The sequence below is a fragment of the Astyanax mexicanus genome, chromosome 24, assembly GCF_023375975.1.
Source record: "Astyanax mexicanus isolate ESR-SI-001 chromosome 24, AstMex3_surface, whole genome shotgun sequence".
Classification (NCBI taxonomy): Eukaryota; Metazoa; Chordata; class Actinopteri; order Characiformes; family Acestrorhamphidae; genus Astyanax; species Astyanax mexicanus.
Window position 1 is genome coordinate 4,254,721 of NC_064431.1, and position 22,345 is coordinate 4,277,065.

At 35.2% G+C, this 22,345-nt stretch overlaps 1 protein-coding gene across 1 annotated transcript; it reads right to left on the bottom strand.

Moving 5' to 3' along the window:
* Positions 1-307: 307 nt before the first annotated feature.
* Positions 308-10,262, bottom strand: park7 (parkinson protein 7). Its single transcript, XM_007251451.4, has 6 exons — positions 10,101-10,262; positions 7,790-7,891; positions 6,064-6,123; positions 5,520-5,589; positions 1,273-1,359; positions 308-806 (listed from the first exon to the last, which is right to left on the bottom strand). The coding sequence occupies exons 1-6, from the start codon at positions 10,188-10,190 to the stop codon at positions 646-648; spliced, it is 570 nt and encodes a 189-aa protein (XP_007251513.1). The 5' UTR covers positions 10,191-10,262; the 3' UTR covers positions 308-645.
* Positions 10,263-22,345: the final 12,083 nt, after the last annotated feature.

Below are 22,345 nucleotides of genomic sequence, written 5' to 3' on the forward strand. Positions count from 1 at the left end.
CAAATAAGCTGTTGATAACCACGCTATGTATACATTTAACGTTTACCACACGTTCGTGTTAAGAATGTCTAAACATTTTACATATTGTATTTAGACAAGAATCGAAATATATTCTTCTTAAAATAAAAAGAAAAGTGGTTCAATCAAATAAAACAGTACTCACTGCTAAGAAAAACTAACTAGCAATATCAAGGTCAGCAAAAATGATTGTTCACAATCACTTCCACATATTGTACGATAAGTCTGAAACATAATTGTGACATTATTGTGACGTGCCTACCAAAAAAAAAAACACTATTCAACACTGTATGTGTTAAACACTGGTGTGTGCCTTTATTACATCATTTGCCATGCTGTTACACAGGACCATTCACATTAATTTACACAAGGTTTTTTTTTTTAATTCTACATAGCAAAAATAAAGATTTAAAGTGCTTGAATCATCTAGCATGTACCTCGATTCCAATATTCCATCAAAACCTTTTTTAGATTTTTTCTGAAGCCAACAACTGTGAGAAAATTTTCAAATTCAGCTCCAGATGAGGGGAAACTGAAAGACAACAAGGTTTAGCAGTTGAATTTGTCATCAGTGGACTGACAGTGGATTTGTCAACAGTGATGAAGTTAATAATCAGCGCATCCTGATTAATCTTTCAGAATCAGTGGCGCTTTGACCTGAGCAGCCACCTCAGCACCCATCAGCTCCTCTACTATTGTAAGAGCAAACTCGAAGCTGGTGCCTGGACCCCGGCTGGTGATGAGGTTGCCATCCTTCTGAACACGAGCCTCTGAGTACTTGTAGTGATCTGAAATAATAATGAAGCAGACTGACAAACTGTACATGGAATTCTAACATATACAGCTGTTTAAAAAGACAAGTAATTTTTTTATTAATTTATTTATTCAAAGCTGCTTGTAAGAAGAGCTATGTAAAATCTATAATATAAAGTTATGTTCACACAACAAAAAAATGCACAACAGCACCAACTGCTGGAAAACTCTGCTAACTACAACCCTCACTCATGTTTGCTTACTTCTGGTTAAGCTAAAGCAGAGAAACAAAATATATCATTACATCCACTATATACAATTAAAGCTAAAGCTCATATACCACACTGCTCGATAAGAAACACTAAAAGAAAACTGTGCAGATGTACAGCTGTAATGTATGAGCAAGTCCTCCTTATGTATTAATCCATTAATTTAATCATAGCTATAAAATAAACAGAAAAGTGTACAGAAGGAGTGTGAAACTGGGCACATGGGCATTACCTCCAGTCATCATTTTATCCTTAGCACCAGGGTGGGTGGTGACTGTGCTGCCATAGGCAATGCCATGAGCCAGGAGTGCAGTAGGACCTGCAATCAAAAATATAATTAAAACTCAGTCTGCAATACATTTGCTAACTAGTTAGCTAGCAATCATAATATATAAACCAACATATAAAAAGGCTGACCAATCATTTCAAGCCATTTTGTCCCTTTTAAACTAGCCAGCAGTATTACAAATCCAGGTTTTGAATATACTGCCTCAGCAATGTAACAAAAACGAACACACTGACTACTGTTTTAATTAATTAACATACTTGCTATCTAAACAAGCAAAAGTTTTTTTGCTTTTTTAACTGTATTTATTACTCTTGTGACTTTGTTCTTGTCTTCAAACATAAGGTTGTTCAATGATGAACATTACACAATTACACTATTGACCTGTCATACAATAAATGAACATAACATTGCTAATTGTTGCCAAGCTTGATATTGCTGTTAAGTTTATTACTCGGGCATTTATGTGGAGACGTTACTTTTAACCAGGGACCCTGTTCTGTTCTCTGTCAGAAAGAGACGGGAGAAAAGATCACACAAACAACAGATTTACTGCTGTTTTAGTCTTTCACACCATTTAAATCTAAAATTTTGTTTCAATTCAAGTCAAAACAGGATGGGAAAGTTCCGCCCCTTAATGTACAGTGCGTCAGATTGAAAATATAACATTAGTCAGTCAGATATTTATATGATCTGACTCAAACTCAACCAGACGGATTCTTAGGTTCCATTGGACCGGGCAAAAGTCACAGGGCACAATACTTTGCCTGTCCCATTACATTTGGCATTTCATTGTAGGATCCACATACATACAATTCCCTGAATTAACCTGGTTAAAACATTTAAGAGACTTCCATTCAGAATGTTTCAACTTATCAATGTGGAAAAAATGCATTTCCATCATAACAAAGGTCACTACTTCTAAGAGCTACACAGAATATGAATATCACCATAACACATCGATACAGTAATATCTAAAATTACACACATATTCAGTTTCCATCCAGTTCTTCAGGACGTATTTAGAAAAGGTCTAAAGTTAATGGACCCAATGCACTGGATTAACATTGGCAGCATGCTGACGCCGCAGTGAGCTCACCCAAAGCACTAATAAAAAAAACAAGCCCTAATTATTGATTATGCAGCTTGGCAGCCATCCAACACAGTTTATGTATTACGGTTTGTGTGGCAGGGCGGATGCTGGCCAGTTAAGGCCTGTTACACGACTCTTAAGCTGAGCTCCAATATCATTCTGTCTCCTACTGAACGTGAGCAAAGGACAAAGACCATGTCTGTGATTGGCATCACCAGTGTTTAGTACTGATCGTAAACCTTAGTCTGTACTTTATAGACAGTATGGTTCTGAACCCAGTGCAGAACAAAATGAAACTTTTGTTCAAAGGCTGAATACCCAAAATAGATGTTTTTCACAGGTCTTCATTCATTTTGCCACTTTTTTTAACCAAATGAATTAATATCCAATATACATTCATCTCAGCAGTGCTATTTTAACCATGAATCAACTTTAGCAGTGCCATTCTAGTCACACATTTACTGTCAGTACATCAGTAATCATGAAATTACTTTAGAAGTGCTATTCTAATGATAAACTTACCACTACTAAAGTCAAGTGCGAGTAAAATTTAAACAGAGAAAGGCAACCAGTCTTTGGTAAACATAAAAATGCTGAGACTATGTTACCTCAGCTACCGTTACTATACATGCCACGTACAGCTTGTGTCTAGCTGGATATAAGGCAATTTGTGAAGAGGTAGTTCACTGATACTAAGTGTGATGTGTGATGCTGAAGGCTATAGTTTGCTTATTTCATGAGTAGAATGTTATAATGAACTTGAGCCTATGATTTATGACCCGGCTCTCTGTTGGCTCTCTCCCTCACTCCTTGCCCACTATGTACACAGCAGTGCAGGCTGGAGGAGAGGAGGAGGCCAGCAGGGAGGAGGTGGTAAAGTGTGGACCTGTGCCTCTGCTGCTTAAAAAAATTATAAAATATTAGAGCAAACACTGCAACATGACTTAAAACAGTAATTTTTGGATTTTTCCCTGTTCCTGAAAGCATTTTTTTTTGCCATTTTTTTTTTAGCCGAATAACTTTTAATGTATTCCTAGATAATACTGTTACAGATATGGATGTGCATTATGATTATACTGCCGTTCCACACGCACACAAATTTCCCAATGCCCTTCAAAGTTCAGCACCTTCATCAATTTTCCTTGACAGTTTGGCACCTGCTTATTGATGCAGAGTATTAAGAGCACATGCTGTAAAATAAGCCTTGCCTTGTGAAGGAATGCCAAAGGAGCCACCGCTCACTCATTAGAGACTCCTAAGGGAACCCTAGTGATTTTCTAGGACATTCTCCGGCCCACTCCGCAGTGGCACATGGGCACACTGGCCTCATTCACCATGTCCTTCCAGTGTCCTTCAGCAGCAGAGCCGACAGCATAATACCGTTCGAATGGCAACAGATTTCAAGATGGACAAACCTAACAAACCTGATCTCTTACCTGAAGTCTTACTCTTTTTATTTATAATCATCAACAGGTTCGAGCCTGAGGTCAATTCTACACTACTACTACTACTACTACAAATTCTACTACTACTACTACTATACTATTACTACTACTACAAATTCTACTACTACTACTACTACTACTATACTACACATTCTACTACTACTACTATACTACACATTCTACTACTACTTCTACTACTACTATACTATTACTACTACTACTACTACTACTACAAATTCTACTACCGGTACTACTACTACACTACTACTACTACAAATTCTACTACTACTACAAATTCTACTACTACTACTACTACTACTACTACTACTACAAATTCTACTACTACTACTACTACTATACTATTACTACTACTACTACAAATTCTACTACTACTACTATACTACACATTCTATTACTACTACTACTACTACTTCTACTACTACTTCTACTTCTACTACTACTACAAATTCTACTACTACTACTACTACTTCTACTACTACTACTTCTACTACTACTACTACAAATTCTACTACTACTACTGCTACTACTACTTCTACTAGTACTACTTCTACTACAAATTCTACTACTACTACTACCGCTACTACTACTACTACTACTACTATACTACAAATTCTACTACTACTACTACTTCTACTACTACTACTGCTACTGCTACTACTACTACAAATTCTACTACTACTACTATACTACACATTCTACTACTACTACTACTACTACTTCTACTACTACTACTGCTACTACTACGTCTACTACTACTACAAATTCTACTACTACTACTACTACTACTACTACTACTACTACTACTTTGAGGCTCAGTAGGGGTGTACCATATTTTATCGTATGTAAAAATGTCTTCAAAATGCAAACCAAAACATCCATACTGGGATAACAGTGGCATTTTGTATTTAAATTTTGTTATTTGTTTTGCTTTTAACTGTGGAGCTTTTAAAGGAATTTTTTGTATAATTGTTTATTTTTGTAGTTTGTATGAATGCAACCAAATGTACTGCACTTTAGTTTAAAACTGTTATGTAATATTATATATTTTTTTGTATTTTATTATACTATGCAAAAGTAATAGTTTAAGCTTAATTTTAACTTTTTTGTATTAATCTTATCCACTTTTGGTCTTAATTCCTAATTAAACCAAGTTTTATTATTATTAGTAGTAGAAGTATTTTATCTTCCTATTTTATATTATTCTATTTTTTATCTATCTTTTTTATTCTTTATTCACTGTTATTTTAAAATTATTAAATGTAGTTATTATTTTCTTCACCATGTCAATCCCTGTATTATATGTTGTAAATTTTTCCAGAACATCATCATTACAAAAATACCATGCAATACCATATTACTATTTTAGGTCCATATTGCCCTCCCTTAATTTATAATTATTATCAATAGGTTTAACTCTGCAGTTTCACTATACCACAATACTACTTTTCTCTTCTATGCTGAGAGCATCCACAGCTTCAACCAACAAGCAGAATAAATGGTTAGGGGAAAATGATGAAATCAATGAACTCGTGTTTCTTCATCCAATGCATGTGCTGATCACGTATTGCACAGTCAGTGTAACGGTTTCTGAGGGAGGTTAATGTGTGTCCAGGATGCAGTGGACTAAACAGTACCTGCACAGATGGCAGCAATCAGCCCCTTCCTGCCCTCCTGCTCCTTCAACACCTCCTTCACAGCAGGAGACTGCAAAAAAAGAAGACACAGACACCATACTTAATTAATTAACAGAGCAATAGCATTAGCATCCTAAGCATACTTCAAAAATTTCTGCATAATCACTCCCCAGACCTTATGGTATTATGTTGCTGAATTCTACAATTCTACAATTTTTCTATAAAGGGGCACTAAACTAAATTTTGATGACTCCACCCTCAGCTCAAATAAAAAAAAATGGGAGGGGTAGTTTGGGAGGGGCACTGGGTGATGTATATTAATTTTTCACATTTTGTCACCTTACAACTACAAGCTTAAATATATTTAGTTGAGATTTTAAGTGATATACCAACACAAAGTAAAACAAAACAGTAGGAAAGATTATAATAAAAAAAGAGCAGGCCCCGCTATATCAATACTTAGTAAAGGCACCTTTCACTGCAATTACATCTGCAAGTCTTTTTCCCGTTCTTCTGCTGGCTTTGGTAAATAATGTTCTCTTACCTCAGACAGGTTCTGGGCACCAAGTGCTCCACCAGGCAAAAGGACCACGTCATACGGACCCTGAAAGCATAATGAATTGCATGCTGTTATTGCCATCCAGCAGCTCAGCATGTGAGAAATGACTTACTTTAGAGTAAAGTGCTGCTGATTCATTTTTGCCATAAATCAATAACCATCAGCTCTTTCATTTGCATCCAACTGCAGACGTAATGAAAATTATATGTAGAACACTGTCTGTATACATACACTGTCCTATACATACAAATACAGATCCTTCAATATTGTGCTTTTTAATACAATATTTGCGTATATATTCTACATGACTTAAAAATTCTACATTTACTATTAGTTTCTTAATAAAACCCTGTTGACAGTTTCACTAGAACTCCAGCAGAGGGCCACAATACTCCTTTCACAGCCTAGGAAGACCAGTCCCTCCAGATTTACCACTCTCCCTGTTTAGGTAACATATCTTTATAAAATTTGCTATTATAAAATTTGCTCCAAAAATATGATTTTCTCTTTTAAAATTCTATAATTACAGCAACTTCAACATACACATAATCATTTTCTTACTAATCAGATTAAGAGTTGATGTTGTGAAGGTTTATTACAACTAAAAAATAAAGTAAAACATATACTGTCACTTAGTTTGAATTTCCACTTTATGGTTTAAATCTTCAGTATGAATTCATATGAAGTGGTTTGGTGCAATATACTAAATTCTACAGAAATTTACTGGTTGAGAATGTTTGACAGTGGTGGTAAATAGAACAAAAAAATGTATCTAAATGCTTTTTTGAAGCATTTCAAATAAAAGCTAAAGCGCTGCCCCCATGATCAGATCACTGGTTCGAATCCCGGACATGCAGCTTGCCATCAGCTGCTTGAAATTAAATTAAATATTATTTTACAAATGTATATAGAGCCAATAAGACCCTACACAGATTAAAATTCTTATGTCTTATTCAGATTTACCTCGTTACCCTTAGGGGTGTGCCATATCGTATCATACACGATAATATCGCCAACATTTTTGAACATTGTGAATGATAGTATACCCTGAAATATCGCACCATATCACTCACCCCTAATTATCACATCATGGTACTACTTTTTGCTGTTTTATCAAAAAAAATAAAGAAATAAATAACTGTTCTCTTTTAACATTATATATCTACAAGAAACAGATTATATCTGTCCAGTATAATTTATTTTACTTTAGTCCTGGATATATGGAGATATATTTGGAGTGCATTTTTAGTACATTAACATTCTGGATCATTGTGTTCTGTTACATATTTGATAAAATTCTCAGTTTAAATCTCAGTTAGGGGTGTGCCATAGCATATGCATTAATACAATAATTTTTTAATTTTGTTTCAGTGGTGTATTCTTGAAACATTTTATTTTTTTTAACGCAGTGTTTTGTTATATCACCAGGAGTATCGTTATCGTGAAAATACCATGAAATATCGCGATATTATTTTAGGACCATATCACCCACCACTAGTTACCCTTATAAATGCTTCTGATCATTTTGAATCGTCATTTCACATTAAACCACTGCAAGTTAATTTTTTGTTTACAGCTATGTGATCCACTTATATAGAGGTATTAAAAAGAGTGAAATTCCATTTGAAAATCTCAAACATTATCATTAGTAAATGCAATACTGTCCAGAGTACAGTACAATGGATTACAATGGAATTTAAGAAATTCGTACCTGTTTAGAGGCTTCCTCTAGACTTGAATCTGGGCAGATAAGGACGTCCCGGCTGCACTGGACTGGTTCCTTCCCTGTTAATCCTGCCACTGTAACAGCAATCTGTGAGACAGTAAAAGAGGTAGAAGCATAAACATATTTATATATATATAACAGTGAACAGTATTTTGTCATGCCTCAATAACCGTGACTTCAGAGAGTGCACAGTTGTAGCGCAGAAAAAGGGCAAAAGGGTCTAAAAGTTGCCGTAATTAAGGAGTTTAATATTAAGAGACATCATGAAATGAAAGAACAATTTGAAAAATCTTAGTTTACACAACACTGTCAAAGATAGATAAAGATAGTAAGTCAAGTAAAATGGTGTGTAAATGAAAGTAATCAGGAAAATTTATTATTTAAAGTGGTATATTTCATTATTTGTTTTATTACAGAGTCTGTGGCCTGTGACTTCACATATATTTCTCCTTCTGGCCCCCAACAAAAAAAGTTTGGACACCCCTGTATTAAATGATTAATTCAAATTGTGTTGTCTTTAAAAAGTGTATAATTGCTTTTTTTATGCTATTCTGTTATGTCAGGGGCATTTAATAGTCTTAAAATTACAAAAATATCGTGTAGCGCAATAATTTCTGTGAATTCTTATCGTGACCGGCCTATTTGTAATTTTAAATTGTGTTGAACGCAAGTGCTTTGTGAGACTGATCCTCTTATATAATATCTATCTGCCCATGGACTGCAAATGACAATTAGCCAATTAATGTGTATTGTCTTTGATACTTAAATAATACAGTAAAATTAAAGTAAACACTGAGTGTCAAGTGCAAAGCCTTTCTGGATGCATGGAACTGCAGAAAAGTTTGTGTCAAAGACTGTTAATATCCTTGATTAATACCCTGAAGAGCCCTTCATGCTTATTTATATGTAGTTTAATGAAGGAGGCTAAGTTGCACTGTAAATGAAAGCCTATCTCACCATGACAGCAGCAGCAGCAAACTTTGACATTTAGCTACACTCCACTCCTCTTCCACACTCTGCCAACTGTCCAGAGTACATACAGTCAGTCTGTGAGCCAGAAACTGACAGACATGGGTCTGTTTTTGTGACCTGATACATTTTATATTGGACACACGCTTGTCTTTCTTCTAGTATCTAGGTTAAGATGGTCTATGCTGGCATTTGATGGTCAAAATGGTTGAAATACGGTTGATCCAGTCTAAAATACACTCTATTATGGTAAGCAAATTGGTTAAACAGCATTGTCTATGCAGTAAGCACTATTTGATTTCTTATGGACATACTTGGGCTTCATGTTGGCATTCAGGTTGACCAGCTAGGTCTTCAAATAACAGGGGTGTAACAATGCATCGCAATGGAAAAAGAAAATATTATGTGCATCACAGGAACAGACGATTCCTTGTTCTGTTACTATGAAATCTCATGCAGTTGCATTGACTGAACACCTCTGGTGCAGGCCAGAGAGCCAGTGGGCGTAAGCAAAGGGCAGAGGACATGTCAATCATTTTAGACTGAAGCCAATCACAAAGCCAGAATTGGTTAGTCAATGATTATTATTGCTATGCCATGCCGTCCACTCTTTTAAAAAAGGTGGAACATTTGATGTGGGCACAGCTTTGCACAGTCAGGTTTATGAGATAGAGTCACCTGGAATTTAGGCTTTTAAGTAAAGTTAACAGCTGTTTAAGTAATGTTCTAATTCATATTATGAGAAGCAGGAACTACTCAACTAAGAAAAGACTTGCTTAAAAATGGCTTCAAGAAGAAATGAAGGTAAGTCAATTTGAAATATTTCAAGAACTTATTCTCAAGAAAATATCCTCAAGTGCAGTCGTTGCAAAGACTATTAAAAATGTTATGATGATGGAAGTGGCACTCATCAGGACCATCCCAGGAAAGGAATAGCAAGAGTTAATCAGAGTTACCAGCCTGAGAAACTGCAAGTTAACAGCTACCTTAATAATAAATAGTCCAGCCAAATGCTTCACAGAGTATTTTGGTTTGTGGAAATGTTCCGTTCCACCTTAAATGGTGTTACGTTCTGGGTTAAATGGTGAACGTAACCGCTTCACCATTTAAGGTGGAACGGGAAAAAATCCTATACAAAGCCTTTATTTATGTTTATCACTTTTGACACAATCCAAATATTTTTATTAAAGCTTATTCACTTATATTGCACTTAAATAATCAGTTTAAATATTCTTGCAGTGGCTATTCCCCACTTGTGTTAGCACCCAGTGCTATTAGACAGCCCTGACAGCTAAGCTAAGCTAAGCTAAGCTAAGCTTCTACTAACCCCAGCTCTCCGCATCACATCTACAGGTATAACCGTCTCCATCTCCTCTGCGCCCTTCGACAGAATCACCAGAGCCCGTTTAGCAGCCATGCTTCAGCAGAGCAGTCTCCCCTACAGAGAACAGAGCAAAGAAGTGGGCTGAAGCTTCTCTAAACAAAATAAAAGTCCTGTCTTCCGGGAGAATGGAAAAACACATGGGCAAGACAAAAGTCCCTCAGATGTTTGAGGTTAATAGTAGAAATTAGGCCCAATATTCTACTATACAAATGCTAGTTAATACGGGTTTTAAACAATATTTATCATGTCCTAATACTCCCAACGTTAAAAAAAAAACTATAAAATTGTAACAGCAGTACAATAACCCTGTTAATGACCTTATATATAAAAGATTCAAAATTCAGACGGGCTCCTGTACTTTTTGCTCTGGAGAGACAGAATCTATACATTTATTTGTTAAATGTTATTATAGTAAGCTATTTTGGTCTGACATCCGTAGTTGGTTGTCGATTAAAATGACTGATATACCTAATTTGACGTATAATGACATAATTTATCATATGGCAACTTGAATGGAGACATTTCAGATTCAGTTTACTCTATACATAATTTCGCCATTTTTTTTCAAGTCACTAGAACATTTTAAGAAATTATTTTGCTTTTTTTTTATTTGACGAGTGCTTTCTTAATTATTATTATTATTATTATTATTATTATTATTATTATTATTATTATTATTATTATTATTATTATTATTATTATTATAGGTTAATTTAAAGGTTGTAACATATATATATTATTTCTCTTTTAATACAGGGAAGATGAGTCCTGTGGTTTATTTCCGACCACCAGACCACCAAAAATCTGACCACCAGAGTGCAGTGCAGGCTATGATATAAAACAGGTCCTGCTTTCAAATCAGTTCTAAATGAATTGGCAGTATTTAAAACTGTGGTTTATGAACTGTAGGCTTACTGTTTAGTTAACTTTAAGATTTAAATCAATCAGTAAATCACATTATGATGAAATTCTTATGAACTTCTTCTAATTATTTTTAGATCCTTGGAGAGCCTTGACATTTAAAATAAGGCATTAATACCTTGAAAAGTTGAAAAAAGTGCACAAGAAGCCCAAAAAAACACTGTATACATCGCATAATGCTAGCTTCAGCTCCGAGCGCTGCCATCACTGTACTGATAATGACAGACATATATATACATATACTCTGCATAGCGTAGCAGCCGGTTCCAGGAGGCAGGCTATGAATGTATATATATATATATATACTACAGTGATGGCAGCACTCTGAGCTGCTTCTTGTGCACTTTTTAATTATTAATGCCACATTTTAAATGTTAGGGCTTTCCGGATTCTACCAAGGAGGTATAGAGCCGAAATATGCCCCGATACGGCTCTTGTACAGAGTGCTGGAAACTGTAGGAAGCTGTAGGAGAGCGGTGGTGGGCAGTGGGAGTTCTCCTTTAAAGTACAATAGAGTATCTTTCAGTGAGGTCTTTTTTGTACATGTTTTTTTTATACCAGTAAAGATTAGAGTGCTGGGGAAAAGCACAAAATTACCAGCGCTCAGAAAGCTGTAGGAGAGCGGTGGTGGTTTATCATGTTTTACTACACCTAAAGTCAATTTTACACTGGAGTTCTCCTTTAATATAAGGTACAGCCCCATCGACAAGCTTTTAAGTGCAAATCTGTACTTATTTTTCTTAGTGTGAATGTGTATATCGGATACCTATAGTGCTTTATACCGAATATGCCGATACATGCAACATCACAAAAACAGTAAATTTAGACACAATTAGCACTCAATCATATAAATAAAAAAATATATATAATATTCATCCAGTATTTCTGAATGTTCAAAAAGAAACTTCCTCACTCCTTCTCTCTGTAAAATTGTAGAGGCACCTTTCCCATGTTTAGCATGGCTCTGCACGCTTCACACACACACACACACACACACAGACAGACAGATGCTCAGTCGCCCATATAGGCACCAGACCACAGTGCTATACAGCAGCAGATTAGACCGAAGCGTGGGGTTCTGGCAGCGGCCTGCTCACACTGTGCCCGTGCCCAAATCCAGCAGGCAGCAGCGATTTACCAGCATATGCAGCTGGGATCTCTGCGAGCCCACCGCGCCGCTCCACATCAGCTCATTTCCCTAAACATAGGCTTTATTTATTTATTTCTGCCCCCTCCACCCCACCCTGCCTTTATATAAGGAGCTTATAGTATGCAAAACGCCTATTAAAGTTGCTTGTAAACCAGGTAACCTGTGAAGGCCCCGGATTAGGCTGCGAAACACTGACGATGCAAATTCACCCGCTGAACCATCTGCGCAGGACGGCGGCGTGGAATTAGCCACAGCAGATGCATCCACCACGTACACTCAACTTTGTCTTGGCTGCTGCGGCGCTGGTTATGATGCACAGGCACTTTCCAAGGCCAAGCAGAGACAGTAGTGAGCATCTGAAATGAGTTTCAGGTTTTTTTTTTTTACTAGTGAGGCCTACCTGTATTTAGTACAGTATGTATTTTACCAATTTCACAACTTCCTCCTACTGGTGTTGTCTCGATACAAAAATATGACTTCTGATTGGATACCTGCTAAAACCAACAGGGTTTTGGAATGGTACATGTTTATACTTCTCATCCAACCACAATCAGATTCACTATACAAAAACATACTTAAAAAATATGTTCATGACCTGGCTGCCCTGTGGAGATGGCAAAATCCTACATATATAAAATTGTATCAAAAACTGTAGAAAATATATAAATAACTTCTGATTATGTGGAGATTACCATTCCTCTATATTTGTAATAATGTGCTCATGTGCTGTTCATTTGCATCCCTGGACACTTGGCACTTTACTGTACACTCTGTACCTTTTCACTCCTGGACACTTTACTGTACATCTTGTACATTTGCACCCCTGGACACTTTGTCACTTTACTGTACATCCTGTACTTTTGCACTCCTGGACACTACACTACGCACCTTACTTAAATTCAATACTTGCACAGGTTTATGTTTAATATTGTCATATCTGCTGATACCTTCTATACTTAAATTATTATTTTACTGCACTACCTCATATCTATGACTGATTACTTTCACACTTTGTATAGTTTTTTTGTATTTATATATTTATGTATATATTTTTAAGTCTCAGTTTATAATTTTATAGTTTAGAGTCTTATATTCCTCACTGTGCTCTTTTATTTTATTTTATAATACTTATTGTTTGTTTCTACTGTGTACTGTTTGTTTCGACTGTGTTGTGTAACTGCTACTGGCTGCTAAATTTCCTTCGGGATCAATAAAGTATCTATCTATCTATCTATCTATCTATCTATCTATCTATCTATCTATCTATCTATCTATCTATCTATCTATCTATCTATCTATCTATCTATCTATCTATCTATCTATCTATCAATCATTCAGAGTCAAAGTTTTAAATTCTGAAAAAGGTAGTGTTACACAGTGTTTGTATGAAATTTAAACAATTATGCTAAGATAAAAAAGGCACATTATATTGATATTGACCCTGATATACAGTGTGGTGAAAGCTTGTATTGTTACTGTTGCACATGTAGTTAGCACAATGCTAAAGTGGTGCCTCAAAGCAGACATGTATACAATAGTAAAGACCCAGATCTGAGTAAAAAAAGTGTTCGATCAAAGAAGTTAAAGAGCTCTTTAAGCAACCACAACTAAGTGGAAGTACCTTTAAGTATACTGTAGAAAGTATATTTTTTTGTACTAAAGTATTCTAAAATGTACGAATAGTACTGTAGTACTGAATGTGAAAGTACAGTAATGTGTTATGTAGTTATTACAGAAAGTCAAATGTTTAAATATCATATTGCAGACAGACAGCAGCTTATAAGATCATGGCTTGATTCGCTCAGCTATGTAGATACAGATACATAATTTTAGTACTTAAGTACAGTAGTGAAGTAAAAATAATACTCCAGTAGATACAGATACAGTATTTAAGTACTTAAGTACAGTAGTGAAGTAAAAATAATACTCCAGTAGATACAGATACAGCATTCTAGTACTTAAGTACACAGTAGTGAAGTAAAAATAATACTCCAGTAGATACAGATACATCATTTTAGTAATTAAGTACAGTAGTGAAGCAAAAATAATACTCCAGTAGTTACAGATACAGCATTTTAGTACTTAAGTACACAGTAGTGAAGTAAAAATAATAGTTCAGTAGATACAGATAGAGCATTTTAGTAATTAAGTACAGTAGTGTAGTAAAAATAATACTCCAGTAGATACAGATACAGCATTTTAGTACTTAAGTACATAGTAGTAAAGTAAAAATAATACTCCAGTAGATACAGATACAGCATTTTATTACTTAAGTACAGTAGTGAAGTAAAAAAAAATACTCCAGTAGTTACAGATACAGCATTTTATTACTTAAGTACAGTAGTGAAGTAAAAATAATACTATAGTAGATACAGATACAGCATTTTAGTACTTAAGTACAGTAGTGAAGTAAAAAAATACTCCAGTAGTTACAGATACAGCATTTTATTACTTAAGTACAGTAGTGAAGTAAAAATAATACTATAGTAGATACAGATACAGTATTTAAGTACCTAAGTACAGTAGTGAAGTAAAAAATACTCCAGTAGATACAGATACAGCATTTTAGTACTTAAGTACAGTAGTGAATTAAAAATAATACTATAGTAGTTACAGATACAGCATTTTAGTACTTAAGTACATAGTAGTAAAGTAAAAATAATACTCCAGTAGATACAGATACAGCATTTTATTACTTAAGTACAGTAGTGAAGTAAAAAAAATACTCCAGTAGTTACAGATACAGCATTTTAGTACTTAAGTACAGTAGTGAAGTAAAAATAATACTATAGTAGATACAGATACAGCATTTTAGTACTTAAGTACAGTAGTGAAGTAAAAAAATACTCCAGTAGATACAGATACAGCATTTTAGTACTTAAGTACATAGTAGTAAAGTAAAAATAATACTCCAGTAGATACAGATACAGCATTTTAGTACCTAAGTACAGTAGTGAAGTAAAAAATACTCCAGTAGATACAGATACAGCATTTTAGTACTTAAGTACAGTAGTGAATTAAAAATAATACTATAGTAGTTACAGATACAGCATTTTAGTACTTAAGTACATAGTAGTAAAGTAAAAATAATACTCCAGTAGATACAGATACAGCATTTTATTACTTAAGTACAGTAGTGAAGTAAAAAAAATACTCCAGTAGTTACAGATACAGCATTTTAGTACTTAAGTACAGTAGTGAAGTAAAAATAATACTATAGTAGATACAGATACAGCATTTTAGTACTTAAGTACAGTAGTGAAGTAAAAAAATACTCCAGTAGTTACAGATACAGCATTTTATTACTTAAGTACAGTAGTGAAGTAAAAAATACTCCAGTAGTTACAGATACAGCATTTTATTACTTAAGTACAGTAGTGAAGTAAAAATAATACTATAGTAGATACAGATACAGCATTTTAGTACTTAAGTACAGTAGTGAAGTAAAAAAATACTCCAGTAGTTACAGATACAGCATTTTATTACTTAAGTACAGTAGTGAAGTAAAAATAATACTATAGTAGATACAGATACAGTATTTAAGTACTTAAGTACAGTAGTGAAGTAAAAAAATACTCCAGTAGAGTACAAATACAGCATTTTAGCACTTAAGTTAAACAAAGTAGTGAAGTAGTTCTACCTTATTACTATACATCTCTGCTTGAAAGTGCTCTTCCAGCATTTGTTAGCTACTGTACATTAGTTTAATAGCTATGTACATGGTTATGGTAATGTGGCTAGCCTACATTTGTGGTAACTGTAAATTCTGAGCCCTTGCTTAGACATGTGATTTATAGCTGAACACTTATGAGGACAGATAACAGGAGAGTCCCTTTGCAGCGGAAATCCGCTAAGAAGACGTCTCTCCCAGAAGACGACGTGTGGACAGATAGAGCCTTGTTATGGTGGTCTGTTTCTACTTAGCCGTCCGCGGCATTCAGGAAAGAATGGAGGAAGAGCCTGCGCTCCATAAGCGAACTTTAAAGAACCGAGGCAGCAATCGCCACTGACGTTCTTGTAGATCTCCCAGCGCCATATCCCACCAACACAGAGCTTAAGAGAACTAATACAAACCAGATTTAACGCCTGAAATCTGCGGAGAACAAATATATAAGAGGGGACAAGAACAAGTGTCAGCGCCTTTGATCTCCGCTTGGCAGGCCTACATGATGGCTTTCTCCCCGTCTCTGTTTCTTAGTAACTGTGTGCGTTTGAGTGATTGAGTAGGTTCAGCCCACTGAGTAGCGATGGGATCTCTCTTTTTTTGGGTTGTTTGTTTGTTTTTTGTCTAATAGAGTAGGAGGACCCTCAGCGTTCATCTTCGAACTCGCATGGCTTATTATCTGGCGCCCTCCACAGCAGCCCTGTGGTTGCCAGGCGCTCTGCAGACTCAGCTTTATCTAGTGCAGCACAGAGGTTTCCTCTCAAACCTGAGGGGCTTCTGGAATCTAACCACTGGGGATTCTTTAATACTGGGGGATTTTTAAAAAAGAAGGCAAACCAACAGACACAAGAAGTCAGGGAATTCCACAAATTCTTGTTTGTCACTAAGTAATCCTGTTACCACTGATGTGAATATGAAACGGTGTAAACATGGCAATAAACACTTTTTTTCCTTTTTTTTTTTTTGCCGGGGCGAAAATACAGGCGAAGACCCTGCTCTGTTCAGATACAGGGCCTGTAATGGTATCCCCACATAGAGATTTCTCCAGAAAGAGGCGACGCAAGTCTCCAAAATGGTCACAGCGCATTTGGTTTACAAGAGCAGATTAAAATGTTATACTCAGTTTAAAAGGAACCTCGGAATACATTAAAGTGGCGGAGAGTCGCGCATGTGCTCTCTCGCACACTACAGCCGGGGAGCGCTCATCATCATTCCCGTAACTTTTCAATTATTGCACAGCTCACGCTCATCTAGACCACCGATTATAGAAATCTTATCTCGGGACATCTCGGGATATCTGAAAACAGCAACATTACCTGGCTGAAGGCTTCAAAATAGAAATGTTCAATCACTGGGTAGAATTCAATTATTTTGAGAGAATGTAGAGAAGTGAGATATACTAGATAAGAACTGAAGATGGGATGTTGTTTGTCTGTGTTTGGGAAACAAAGGGCTAAATGCTAATAATGTATTATCTGCAGATTTTTATGTGGTACATTGATAAAGCAAGACACTTTGTTTCCTCATAAAGATACTATATATTTTTAATTTTCTTGGCTCTAAACAGGCAAACAATATGTGTTTTTGAATGTATTTTGATTTTATAGATTGCTGGATATTATAGACAGGGAAAATGGATGAACCATACACAACAAACATGTGTACCTTTACTGTCATATGTCATGTTGCTGTCATCAGGAGATTGCAGTATCTATATAGTGGTCGGTACCTATAACCATGATTACTTAAAATTACTTAAAAAACAAGTGACTGTCACTTGATTGGCTTCATGGTACTCATAGGAAACTTATAGGTGGCCTTTATCCTGCCTAGTTGTTAGCATTGTATGATGGAAAGTCCTTGGAAGCTTTTCAGCATTAAGAGAAAAATAAATATGTTTTTTTATTTTTAGTATTAGCATGTGTTTAAACTCTGAGCTTTGTACTTAAACTCTAGGGCCCTTAGAGTTTAAGTTCAAGCTTGGTTTAGGATGTGTCATTGTGTCGTGACGACGCAAAAATGATGCCTTGCTTTGCCCAAAACGTGCAAAAGTCATGAACTAATTATCTTAATTAATCATGGGTGTGTTTCAGGTGTAATATGCAATAAACAAATCTTGCACATGGTGTAAAATAGGGCCATACATCTTATTTATCCAGGTAAATATGTATAGAACCAGTCAAAAGTTTCTCATTTAACGTTTTTCTTCCTTTTTTTTTTTTTTTTACAACATTGTAAATTTATACTGAAGTGATACAGACTATGAAGAAACACATAAGGGAATCATGTAGTAACTTAAAAGTGTTAAACAAACCAAAATACTCTGTAAATCATTTAGGTTGGGCTTTCCAGGGCCTTTTTTTAGGGCTCTAATCTGGGGTTATTGTTATCAGCCTGTTATGCAAGACTCTTGTTTTTTAATTCATCCTGTTAATCTATTTTTTATTTATTTTGCATTATAAATACATAATATTATTCACGTCTCTTTCCTTATCGTTTTTTAAATATTTATTTGTATATAATATGTACATTTATATATTTTTAAAACATGCTACTGTTTTTGTTTATTCCATTTCGATCTTCAATCTCAAACAAAACTCTAAATTATAGTAATAAATATCACGTACGATGAAAAACATCTTCCAGTATTATGATACATTATGATCCTATTGACACATTTCCGACCCCTGTTGTTTTCATTAATATCTCAGTAGCTCGTTTTCAAATACCAGCATTGCTCTGAGGGCATATGGGTTCACAATGATATCCCTGCCAATAGACTAAAGAGCTCCCCCACACTGTAAAAGAGGGATTTAACACCCCCCCCCCCCCTCCCTTTACTCTGACTGCTACCATTAGATCATCTAATACCACACACTGCCTATCTTCAAACACAGCCCGCTGATGACATTCAGACCCCGAGCATGGCTGCGGCTCCTCAGCAGCCTGGAAAACGAGTGTTCAGGGGTGGAGGACGAGAAATGGATGGATTATTGTGGCAGAGCATGCCTGACAATGACACTCATCAGCTGGGCTAAACCCACCGGCTGCTGCCTCACCTGGGCCACCAACCCCCCCGCCCTGTCCCAGACAGCTGAGCTAAAAAACACACACCAGGGCACAATCTCTGTGAAATATTTTCATTTTTTAAATAAATATTTTACCTTTTTGATAAGTTACAGTTCAAATATAAGTCAATATTGTAATTTCTACTAATTCCACTATTATTAATTCCACTTTTCAATTGAAAGCATAAGTATTCTTGAGTTGAAAGGGAAAAAATATTAATTAATCTAGTTAATGATATCAGTTTTCAACACGACCATCTGAAACATCATACAGTATATATTCATTATAAAAACACTGTGGTCTGGTAGGTTTGTTAGATGTTATGGCTGTCTACATTTTTTTTCTAATAATTTTTTCTTCTTTTTTTTTTTTAGTTAACAAAAATATCCTAAAAATACTCTTCCACATCCTCTGTGTAATTACACATTCTCACCAGAGAGGTCTCTAAATCCCCAAATCACCCAAATCTAACAGACTGTCACTTTAATTGTATCCTTTTTTGTATCCTATTTAAACATGGGAGAAGGGCTGTAAAATGTTGGGAAAAAATCATCTAATCATATCTTTGTCAAAAGATAAGATTTCCCACATATTTTACCACGTATGAAATGGTTAGGTCCAACATGACCTAACAATAAAAATGCAGCCTGTATATCCAAGAGTCTGACCAGGTACAGTATAACCTGCCTGTGCTACATAGGTCAAGAGACATACATTACCAGTCAAAAGTTTGGAAACACCTTCTCAATCAACGAAAGAATAATATAGATATATCGAGAAAATAGCTTTAAAGATCCACTAAATCCAATTTTTTTTTTAATTATAGCTGAAATGTGTTCCTTTCAAGTAATGAAAATGTATAAACATTTAAAAAACGCTTTACTTTGGTGTGCAGATACATCACAATATGCAGATCAGTCAATCAATAATACTGCTGCTGACGTCCAACCATCTGTGTCTCACTGCTATCAGAGGCACACTGCTTAGCCCAATCAGCTCTCCCTTCTATGGCATCTCTAAACCCATACATCACCCAGTGCCCCTCCCAAACTACCTCTCCCTTTTTTTTTTAATTTGAGCTGAGGTTTAGCGTAATTTTGTAGAAGCATTAATGACTTTTGCAATAAATGCAAAAAAGTATGATTATAGAGCAGATTTTTCTCAATTTTCATGTTTTTTTTTTTCATTGAATTCTAATCAAATTCAAATCTATTTCTTTTCGCAGTTCTGGACTTCACCACAGCAATGAAATGAACTACGAAAGAAACATGTCTGCCATATTTCAGTGTTGTTCAAATTCATAATGATAATAGTCTGAAGTGGTGGGCGCTAATCCACGACCCGTCCGATATCATCACCCCCCAATCAGGACCCTCACTCCAGCTTTATCTAGAGCCATTCAGCATTTAAATCATTTCAAATGAAGAGAAGCAATGACCAAAGAGATTAGCCTCAAGCTAGCCTGCAGCATTGTTAGGGGGTAGTGTGTGATGCTCAGTGGACAGTGCTGATGGACAGCTGTGTATGGGATGAGACAGGTGAGCGCTGCAGCTGCTCCTCATGTTGTCCCTAAAACAGAGACCGTGACCGATCCTGACAGATCCACTCTCCCACACACACACACACACACACACACACACACACACAAGCCCCTCATCACATGCTAGCTGTCTGAAGCCATGTAACGCTCCGGTTGCTAGCTGGCTCCTGTTGTGGTAAGGCTAATGTAATTTACTCTAGAAGCCCCAGCCTGTACGCATATGGACGGTATCAGTGCCCCCGCTACACCCCCTACACCACAGGCCACACTCCGACAACATGGAGACACTTCCCTCCAAAAATCTGTTTGCTTTTTACCTCAGTCACGCTAGCAAGGATTCACATGCTAACCGCTCGGGTGGGAGGACGGACAGGACCGGTTCTGCTAATACTTGGCTAAGTTTACACGTTCATTCACACTTGATTACACGGGGCAAAGAGTCGCTTCAGGAAATAACGGTGGAATCGCATGAGTTACGCCATGCTAACAGGCTAGCGGTAGCACTGCGGCTCATATAACTCACGGTTTTTACAGTGTGTTATGAGAAAAAATGTGTTTTGAACTGTTCTCCACCAATCGGTACTGAACCTCTTCATGTTAATATATGAAGTAATTAGATGTAAAACTGGATTAGATATAAAACTGGACCCTTAAGTTGCCCTTAAGAGATAACTAACAACGTCTGTGTGAAATAATTAGCCTGCATGTTTACATCTCTGAAATATTAGATATTTTCTTCTGTTTATCTAAAAAAAGTTATAATTCCTCTTTGGAGAACACAGGTATAAACAATACTTTTATTTTAATTCAGAACTGTTGTTATTTGCGAAACTTAATGTATTTGGAAAATATATTATATAAAAAATAAATAAAAAAATATAAATACATCTAAATAAATATATATATCAATAAATTAAACTCAGCAAATAATTTTGTAACCATGCAAAAATATGCAATAATATAATATTTAAAATAAAAATAATAATATATAATAAAGTTTTTTTTAACAATATTATTTAACTTTAAGAACAATGAATTAATAAATACATGAATAGGTCTCAGTTATAATCAAAGTTTTTTTTACATTTTCAAGCCTTTATTATCAGATAACATGGTTAATATCAACGCATATTAACAGACATAGGATGTAAACATTTATTTAGTATTTTTTTTATGTAGTTAAGCCGAACTATGGTCAAGTTTAAGATTTCATGTTGTGCGAAATTCAGAATTTCAGAAATTAATTTGAATCAATTAATGATTTTAATTGATTTAATCCTACAGGATGCTGAATTGAATTTGAATTGGAATTATAGGAGGTAGAATTGAATCAATTGCAATTCAGATAAACTCATTTTTATCACATATCAGTGAGAATGTTATTCTTTAGCATACGTTTTTTCTTTTACAGACACTAACATACATGTGGAATAATTAGCAATATCTTCATTTCAGAGTAATCGAATGTAACATGTTCCTCAAATGTCCTAAATGTTTGGACAACCAAGGTATTCTGGAAAATTAAGTTTAGTCCTATTATTTTCCTCTATTTGAAAGTTATTTACATTTTAATGATCTGTATTATAGAGTATGTTTTAATGTTATTTTTGGTCATACAATAATAGCTGTATCTGTATTGTTAAATACACTTTAATTATGTATTATGAATTTCTTGAATTTTATGTAATTTAAATTCTACTTCCTATTCCTACTACGCCTCCCATTTGCAATCTCAATTCATATTTAAATTCAAGAATTAAATTAGAATTTATGGGTCAATCACAATTTAGTTCTAAATTATGTACAAACCTGTTTTAAGTTTTGAAACAGCTTAATTTGACCCA